At 40.8% G+C, this 10,234-nt stretch overlaps 1 protein-coding gene across 1 annotated transcript; it reads left to right on the top strand.

Annotated features, from left to right (window-relative positions):
- Positions 1-1,647: 1,647 nt before the first annotated feature.
- taf3 (TAF3 RNA polymerase II, TATA box binding protein (TBP)-associated facto) lies at positions 1,648-9,828 on the top strand. The gene is made up of 7 exons (XM_034879677.1): positions 1,648-2,027; positions 2,523-2,765; positions 3,422-5,229; positions 5,307-5,389; positions 6,514-6,784; positions 7,048-7,154; positions 8,925-9,828. Exons 1-7 carry the CDS (start codon positions 1,862-1,864, stop codon positions 9,037-9,039), a joined length of 2,793 nt encoding a protein of 930 aa, XP_034735568.1. The 5' UTR covers positions 1,648-1,861; the 3' UTR covers positions 9,040-9,828.
- Positions 9,829-10,234: the final 406 nt, after the last annotated feature.

Genomic DNA, 10,234 nt, shown 5'->3' with positions numbered 1-10,234 from the left:
TATACAAAGCAATTTAAAAGAACAAAAAGGTTTCATGGACTGAAGAACCTACACCTGCACTACGTTGTTGCCGGTTTTCCACTGTATGGTTTGGCTCGACTCTGCTCACTTTTTGCTACCCCCTAATTATAATAATATTTATTACTCTATTTATAAAAATATTTTAAAACAACACACAGTTCAAAAGTGATTCACATATAGGATAAAACAAATACATGTAAATACAATCCCCTTACAGACATACATATACTGTTTTGTACTATTCTCAACTTTTGTTCATGGAACACCAAAAAGAGCGTGTTTCAGTGGAAATGTGACAAATGTTACCACTCTGACCCCAGAATTAAGGCCCACAATGGAAGGATGAATGGCCTTCATCTTGCTGTACAGAGTAAAGACTTAAATGAGCAAATTGACTGTGGGGAAAATGATTTGTTTGTAGGTAAAGGATAGGTAGGTAAATGGAAATTATAAAGGGAAATTATAAGAACTTTAACCAGGAGAGGGCCTCGCTGAGAATAAAAATAATCTTTGGCAGGAGTGTTCTGGACAGGACAGCAGCAGCACGTCGTAGGTTGCAAAACATTGAAGGTTAGACTTAAGAGAATTACATAAAATCTGATTAGCAGATATAATCATTAGGATGATTTAAAACTGATAAAATAACTGTAGTCTACACATACCCTACGGAAAATTAAAAAAAAAAAAGTATCCATTAGCTTCAAATAAATAATAAAATGGCAAACACTGATGATTATTATAAATCCTAAAACTGCAATCAATCAAATTGTTTAAAAAGACCAGACAAAATATAATGAAAATATCATTTAAGATGTGATTTAAACCAAATGAACGAAGAACGAATTTCTTTACTTGGTATTAATGCCTTTAGCTCATATTTCACAGTAATATTTTGCCACTGTAGCTAAAACTGGCTGGATCATATCCCAGAGCAAACCGCCAACTGTGGGCAGTTTAACTATTAACCACAGTTTAGTCTGCGACGGCGACCATTAGACATTATAAATCAGATCAAATCAAATTTAAGAAGCCAAATTCAAATTTATTTCCTGCTTTATATTTAAATACACAACGGTAAATTAGACGGGAGCTGTGACAAACGGGACCCACTCTCCTGCCGTTTTTAATCACAGATTTAATTTAAAAAATAGGTCGTAGGGTTAAAATTACAACACATTCTTGAATGGTTAGCTAGACGTTGAACGAGCTAGCTAAAGTGTTGCCGCTGCATCAATATTCGTCTACGTATCAAAGTTAGCCCAATCTGAATAAAAAATGGTTGAGTCTTATCAGTACTGTGGCCGACAGTGTATTACTAATAGTATACAGTCAATGGTCTTATCTCCAACTTCAGTGTGACACAGCGGATATGTGAAGCTAAACCCCGAAACTAATTGTCAGTGTGTTTTGTACGCTAAGAACACTCGTTCAGGGTCAGTCCTCTACAGCCATGATACAGTGAACACTTTACCGGTCCGACAGATTAACCTCCGCAGTTTGCGCTGCACATTAACACATTTGAATAAAACGTTACTACTTTGACCTAAGGGAGTGTCTGCGCATCTCCAGACGTTGATGAACCGCTCGAACACAGCAGGGCCGTGTAGGAGGGCGCTGATTTGTGCGCATGTGTGATCTAGATGCCGAGGATGGGTCTATCGATGGAATCAAGATGGCGACTCTGGCGAAAGCGCCAATATATTTACTGAAGTAGATGTCCCAAGTTAACCGCGGCAGCGGCTTTTCTCAAGCCCCCAAGGGGTTCCATGAAACATGAAGACTGGGAATATGTTTTGGAAGAGGAACTGATCGGGATTAATACCGTAACAAAGTCAGCGAGATGTGCGAGAGCTATGCCCGCTCGCTGCTGCGTGTTTCGGTGGCGCAGATCTGCCAGGCTCTGGGCTGGGATGCGGTTCAGCTCACTGCGTGCGATCAGCTGTCCGATGTGCTGCATCGATATATCCAGCAGTTGGCCAGGGTCTGCCATCGGTACTCTGAGCTCTGTAAGTGCTTCGTTTGTTACCCTGATTACTTTTTCAACCCATAAACCTGAAGTAGTCGATCACGTTGTTGTTGACTAGGTATGTAGCTGGCGCCCCCTAGCAAAGGTTGATGTGTCAAAAAGTATAGTAGCTACATAGCTAAGTAACGTTAGCTTCCATGTTATTGTGGCTATGATCATGATGCCTTCCAGCTGTGGTCAACATAATATGTTAGTTGATGTCACATTAGTTACCGGAGTAGGCTACTCGTGTCTGTAAAAAACAACATTATTTACTCTAGCAATCTAGGACCTGTTGAGCATTACTTTTTGCTTCAGGTTGAATGTCAACATCCGTCAGGGCACCTCCTTGTATGTGTCTCACAATCTCTACTATGTAGTCAAACTTCTGGCTCAGGCTATTATCAACCTTAACTTGGTAGTTTAGTGAACAAGAGACATGCTGAGCGAGTATCAGCGCTGAGATTTCATGGCTTGTTGTGATGCTTAATTTCAGATGGAAGAACAGATCCAGTCCTGGATGATGTCAGCCAGGCATTCAGACTGCTGGGGGTGAGTCTGAGTGAACTGGAGGATTATGTCCACAACCTAGAGCCTGTGCCCTTCGCCCAACAAACGCCGCTCTTTCCTGTCAGCAAAAACAACGTTCTGCAGTTTCCCCAGCCTGGAGCCCGGGATGCAGAGGAAAGGAAGGATTACATTCCAGATTACATGCCACCCCTGGTCTCCTTACAAGAAGGTCAGTACGTATAATGACTATATGCACATCTCCGAAAGTGTGTGTGTGGATTATTGTTCTCTACAGGTTGAGTTTAGGGCCTATTTTTTTTGTAGACAATATGTCTTCAATTAATCTACAGTTTATAGATAATACACAATATTAATATACACTGATGTTCCAGTTTTAGGTACATCTAGCTAAAACGGCAGTTTATCATATGTTCATAATGGTTGTAATTGATTGTTTTTTTCCCCCAATATTTTATTCACTACATTTCAAGTAATGAGGGGAGACTAAAAAATACTAAAAACACCTCTCAGCATGACAGTACAGTTTCGTAGAACCACAAACTACATCCTTTAAAATGATCATAAAGTTGAATTATACCCTCTATACAGTTTCAACAACAGCTGAACATTGTACTGTAGATTATTTGTATATATACAGATAGTTGTATTAGGCTCAGTTATATACCTAATTACCTAATAAACTCGCAAATGCGTTTTTAAAACCATATCGTTGGGTCCGGGCCAATCAGTTCGGATGGGCCACCATAATAACTTTTATGTATTAAAACAGGTGTGGCTATGAGAATCTATTGACATTAATTGAAAACATTGCTCAACTGTTTATTTTTCATACATTTAATAGTTTTTTGTCCCTCTCCTCTCCAGAAGAGGAGGAAGAAGAAGTCCTTGCTGACATGGGCACCTCAGCCGAAGCTATGCAGGTGGCACTGGAAGAGGATGAGGAGGAAATGGACGAAGATGAGACGGTCAACGACGAGAACCACCCACTAAAGAGACACCTGGACAGTCCTGATGCCGCCATGGGTATGATGCCTACCACCAAGAGACCCCGCATGTACCCTGGCCTCAGCCCAGAATGGGGGGTTGAGCCCAGGGAGCCCCTTACCTCTCTCAACCCTCAACGTGTTCCTCCAGGTATGCTGCCTTCTCATGATAGCCTTGACCCCCTGTCACCTGAAACACCTTCTGGAGCCCTGCCTTCCTTCAGACCTCAGCCAGTAGCACCAAAACACTCTGATCAAAAGGGCCTCACCACTCCAGGAAGAAAGCCTAAGGTCTCATCCCCTGGCAGACAACGGACTAAGTCCCCTAAAGGGGTTATTCCTGTTCCGGTGAGTGGTAGTCCCATCCATTCTCCGAAACCGTCTAAGGAAAAGAAGAAATCCCCAGGGAGGACAAAGAGTCCTAAAAGCCCCAAGAGCCCAAAGATGGGTTCCGGCAAAGCATCCCACCCACAGATTAAGACAGAGCTTGTGCATAAGCTACCGCTGTCTGCGCTGAGTGAGAGGATGGGCAAAGAGAACATCCATATGCCTCAAAATTTAGAGGACAGGGAGTTAGCCGAGGGCCCTTTCAAGAAACTAGAGCCCGATAACGCAGCCATCGATGACTCCATTGATGCTGTGATTGCCAGAGCATGTGCTGAGCGGGAGCCTGATCCTTTTGCTTTCTCTTCGGGTTCTGATTCAGATAGCAATGGATTCTCCAGCCCCAGGAGGCTGACCATAATGGAGCCGTCTACACCCAAACTCTTGATTGGGGGAAGCATCTCTGTAAAAGACACGTCAACACCACTTCACCTGCAGGCACACGCAGGCCTGGGAAATTGGACTATGGATGATTCTATCAATGAGGTGATCCGAAAGGTCAACCAGGGGGGTCCGTCCGCTCCCCCACCGAACCAAGGAGACTGTGTCTCATCGGGATCGGCCTCACCACCTACTCCTGAACCTTTACTCAAGGTGTTCGAGGAGAAGAACAAGATTGTGTCATCGGTAGATGTCAAGAAAAAGCTGAAGAAGGAGCTCAAAACTAAAATGAAGAAAAAGGAGAAAGACAAGCCAAAAGACAAAGACAGAGAAAAGGATAAGGGCAAGCTGAAAGAGAAGAACAAGGATAAGAACAGGGATAAAAACAAGGACTTTTCTAAGGATGGCAAGCTGCTGTGGAAGGAGTTTGGAGTGAAGGATGATGAGCACTTCCTTCAGCGAGACTTTACTCTGCCTGAGGGCTCCATCAAGATAAAAACCGGAGATGGTCCTAAGAAGGAGAAGGAGAAACACAAAGACAAAAAGAAGGATAAAGAAAAAAGTAAAAAGGACAAAGATAAGCGGGACAAGGGTAAAGACAGGAGCAAGGATGACAGGCAGAAACAATCTACCTTTCCTCTGGGTGAAATCCCACCACTGTTCAGCCCGTCTGCCTGCCTGCGCATCCCCTCCATGCTTCCTCCTTTGGCCCCGATCCTCCATGATAAGGACATAAAGAGCAAGGAGAAGGACAAGAAGAAAGACAAAAAGGAGAAAAAGAAAAAGAAAGACAAGGAGAAGGATAAGGAGCGAGAGAAGGCAAAAGAAAAGGAGAGGGAGAAAGAGGAGAAGAGGAAAGAAAAGGAGAGGGAAAAGGAAAAACGAGAAAAGGAGAAAGAAAAAGAGAGAATTCGATTGGAGAAGGTACATTTTTTTGTTTGGTATGTCATGTTGTGTCTGTGTTACAGTGTCACTGATATTTACCCATCCGGTTTCCTCAGGTGAAAGTAGAAACTCCAGCAGCTCTGCCATCTCCCGTCATCCCCAGACTGACGCTCCGGGTGGGGGCAGGCCAGGACAAAATGTAAGCACTGAACTAATGTTTCTAGTCATATTTCATTGATTGTCCCTTTTGCAGGTTTGCGCAAGCTTCTCAATTTTTTGCTCTATTGTTGAAAAATGTTGATTTCTGCAGTTGTATTATCATGACTCATATTACTAGGGCTGGGTATCAAACTTCTTTAGCATTATATTTTTTTATTTCTATCATTATTATTTCAGTACTGAAAACTGTATCCTACATAAAGATCCCATCAAATGCCTGTTCAGATCCAAAGTCTTATTTACTTTTTTGATAAGATAGTAGGGGTGGGGGGAAAAAACGATACAGCATGGTATTGCAATATTTTCTGTGGCAATACCGTATCGATACATAGACGCCAAGTATCACTATATTATTATATATATGTTGGTCAGTTTGTCTGCTCAACAATCCCATTTTGCAGCAATACAATTTAAGTGACATAAACCCACAGAGAAATGTATCTTTTTAGATAAAATGGATGTTGGCAAAGAAAAATTTGAAATTGGGGGGAAAAAAGGTAATCAACTGCAATATATCCCAGAATATTGCAATACGTGTTAAAATTACAATAATATTGTATCGTTATGTTATTGTATTGTGAAGCCGCTGGTGATTCCCGCCCCTTTGAGATAGCTCCTGCTTTAAATCAAAATGTTACCAATTGCAGACTATTTAGGCATTGTTCCTGTACTTAACATTTGAAAAAGGTTTGGCTTCTTTTGTTACATGGAAAAAGGGGTTTTGTAGAAAAATCTTTTTTTGAGGTAGACCCGAGTACATGTAAAACAACAAAATAAACTCTACTGAAGAACAATAATATGCATTAGAATAGAAACAAAGAATTATACAAAGCAGAACTTGAAATCAATTCATAAATATAATAATAATATTATTTTAAAAACTAACATTGAGAAAACATTGGAGAACCCTTTTGCAAATATGTAAGTACATAATGTCATCTGAAAACTAATGCCTTGGTTAAAAAAACACAGCAACTGGACCAAAATCTTAGCTGGTTTTCTGTCTACAATGGACATTTGTGTATATTTGCATTATATAGCTTACATAGCAATAGTAAAGCCTCCAATTTGTGTTAACTTGTATTTATCTCTGACTGTCACTAGTGTTATCAGCAAGGTGGTTCCAAATTCAGAGCCCAAGACGCCAGCACCCAAGACCACCGTGGCCAAGTCTGGACCTGGGAATCGCCCTCGGACGCCCCCCCCAACCCCAGTACTCTGCCCAGTGGTACCCACTCTGCCCCCAGCTCCCACTCCACTTCCACCAGCGCCTGCCCCTTCATCGTTGCTCTCCCCGGCCCCTGTGCTCTCTCCCGCCGCATCCTTCAAAACACCGGTCCGCAGCGTAGTAACTGAGACTGTCAGTACCTACGTGGTGAGTTCTCCTACTTTTGTTTATTGATAATTAGTTCATATGATAGCGGTATCTATAAAGTACATGCGGTGTGTTTCATCTTTAAGATGTTTTCTTGAGTCAAGATGAAGAGTAAATTAATTATACCTAAGATAAAGCAAACTATATGGTCATTCTTGTTATCTTTTGCCACCTTTTTCACTAATGTGCATTGTTTATGTAACAGGCATTTTGTTATTTAGCAATGCATTGCTAATGCTTTCTGTTATATGCATTTACCTTAGATCCGAGATGAATGGGGTAACCAGATCTGGATTTGTCCTGGATGCAACAAACCTGATGATGGCAGTCCCATGATAGGATGTGATGACTGTGATGATTGGTATCATTGGTAAGAGACTTATTCCCTTAAATTTCCTTTTTTTTTCTGGCCTAATTTTTCAAGATTGAGGAAGTTGTAAGATTATAGTTTTGCATAGTTGACAATTAGGTTTAAATTGTTACCATAAATAACAGCTTTAATTCACTGGTCTGTTTTTGTGCCTGTTTGCGTTGTAATGGTACACAAAATTAATACGTTGGTTTGTTTTTAGTACAGAGTACATTAACTCTGTTTTTTTAAGTTTTACACGTTTACCTTATGTGACCGTAATTCAGCTGGTCGCCACACAGCTTTCACCCATTCCACCTCATGTCCAGCGTTGTCATAGCCTGAAAATCCAGACCCCAATCTGAACAATTAAGGTTCTGGCATTGACCGGCACCAAGCGCGTATTCGAAAATCTCACTGCACACAACTGAATAACACTATGACAAATCACATCCAGAGCCCCATACGCTCAGCCATCAGCGGAGCTAACTGGTAGATTAAACTGGCGTCATCTGTTTAGCTCGCCTCTGGCCCGCCTATATCAAATACACCAATGTGCAGCTTGGCTACAAGGGTGTAGTTAATGAGCAGCATTACTCGATGCCAGAGTAACTCGCTGAGCAAATTCAAATTGCGCTCTCGTGAGAACTCTGGATTTCCAGTGAACCGTCCTTATATCTTACTGGGAAACCATAATGCTTCCAAATAAGAAATAATTAATATTCCAGCTCTGGTCTCTCATTTGTCATTTCTCATCAATCAATTGCCAAAGCTGTCCAGGTGGAACTCTGGAAATATTCCACGCTTGCTAAGGAAATGAATACAGAGAATAAAGAGCAAAACAAACAGATAGATACATACATACATACATACATACATACATACATACATACATACATACATACATACATACATACATACATGCATACGAAAACGAGGAATGAAAGAATTCAACAACAAAAAAAAGAGTTCATCATATTGTGAAATAAAGCCTTAATTTTATCATCAGAAAGTACAGAATACGGCACCTGGGTAGCTCACCTGGTAGAGCAGGGGCCCATATATAGAGGTTCACCCCTCGATGCTGCGGCCTTATGTTCGACCCCGCCCTGCGGCCCTTTGCTGCATGTCATTCCGCCTCTCTCTTCCCTTTCATGTCCTCAGCTGTCCTGTATAAATGATCTTAAAAAACTGAAAGTACGGAATTAGAAGCTTTCCAAGTAATGCATTGAACATCCCTATATTTTTTGAAACATGGTAGTGGCCAGACCACTTGACAGGCTCTTCAGACAGTGATTAACAGTTGATGCTTCGGTTTGTAGGATTTAGTGGCATCTAGTGGTCAGGTTACAGATTGCAACCCACATGAATACTCCTACCCTCACCTCTCCCTTTCAGAAAAGGATCAAACAAAAAGGATCAAACTTTATTCTTAATTGTCACATACACACAGTACAATGTAGTGAAATTCTATAACCGCATTTAACCCATTCTAAGTATTAGGAGCCGTGGACAAGCATTTATTAGAACCTACAGTGGCTTTCAGGTAGCGTAAAAACATGAAAGGCCCTCTGTAGAGCAGGTGTTTGGTTTGTCCGTCCTGGCCTACTGCAGAAACATGGTGGTGCAAAATGGTGGGCCCTGTGAAGGAGAACCTGCTCCCTATGTAGATGTCAAGAGCGCATTTTAAGCTATTGAAAAGACAATTCTTAGTTTCAGGTGATTACCCACAATAGATCCTCCTTAATCTTTATCACTAACCTGAACCCTCTTCCTATCTTGTCTGCACAGGCCTTGTGTTGGGATCCTTACAGCCCCTCCTGAGGATCAGCAGTGGTTCTGTGTTAAATGTTCCAGCAAGAAGAAGGACAAAAAACACAAGAAAAGGAAACACAAACTGCATTGAGACTATGCAAAAAAAAGCACATATTTTGGACTTTTTTGGACTTGAAGCCATCACTGAACACTCGTGGCACTGCTGTAAAATAATAATAAAAAAAAAAAAAGTTTGAAATTGCGGCTGATACTAACATCTGATGATTTTTTTTTTTTATGATGTCAGCCATGATGCATTGTGAGTTGGTAAGAAAAATGGCTTAAACCAGCACATATCCAGCCTTAGTTCTCATGTGGTTTTCCCTTTTCACCTGTAAATTGTTTACTTGTTGATTTGGATTGTCCAGTCTTTGAAGATCATGACAATTATGTTTGTGTAAGGAAACCATGACAATTTGTCCAAGATGAGAGCTCAACGAAGCAGAGAATCAGAGAATAACTAACATCCATTGTCTTTAGCGCTGTTTTGTGGCCATTTCTTTTGTGGCAACACAACATGAATGACCACCAAGTCAAACCTTAACCCCAGTTTTTTGCAGTATCACTGAAATGTCATGTATATAACGATGATGGCATCAGGTGTGTATAAATGTGTCAATACCAACTTCCAAGCCAAGTACATTTTGTTCTTAGGTATTCTGACTTGTTAAATCCATTTTCAGATATTTTTAACTCAAATGATTTTCTGTAATTTCTGTACATTTTTTAAATTTAAAGTTTGTATTTTTATTTTTTCTTCATATGGATATGTCCTGGAGTTAATACTGTAGCTGTGCTTGTTATGTAATTCATTTCGCTGATATTTCAATATTAAAGATGAACAGTCTGTGTACTCACAGACTTTAAGATGTAAATCTCATTACCATCCAAATTCTACCCTACATTTAACCACTTCTGTGCATCTTTAATTTGTTTTTAACAGACATATCTATTTTTTTCTAGTAAGCTCATTGGTTGTGTTTTCTTGAAGAAATAGAATACATTGGAAATATTTTAACAAACCAATGTTGAATTTTCATCCTGCTAATTTCAGAATGTGTGCATTTGGTTACAAATCAAATCCAAGATCCTCTCTTGCAGCAGTCTGTGCAATGCGTTAACTTAGATTTGGGACTATTCTGCTGAGTTGTCATCCTGCACGTCACCTACGTGAGATATGTGTTGGAGTGCTTGGCAGTCACTTTGCACAGGGTTGCGTTTCCAAAAGACCGATGGTGTGCTTTCCTCGTCTAGAGAAGTGTGTCAGACAATGTCTCCTGTGGCAT

Source organism: Etheostoma cragini, chromosome 8 (assembly GCF_013103735.1).
Source record: "Etheostoma cragini isolate CJK2018 chromosome 8, CSU_Ecrag_1.0, whole genome shotgun sequence".
Lineage (NCBI taxonomy): Eukaryota > Metazoa > Chordata > Actinopteri > Perciformes > Percidae > Etheostoma > Etheostoma cragini.
Note: the sequence above shows the minus strand (reverse complement) of the source record. Positions and strands in the feature narration are given on the sequence as shown.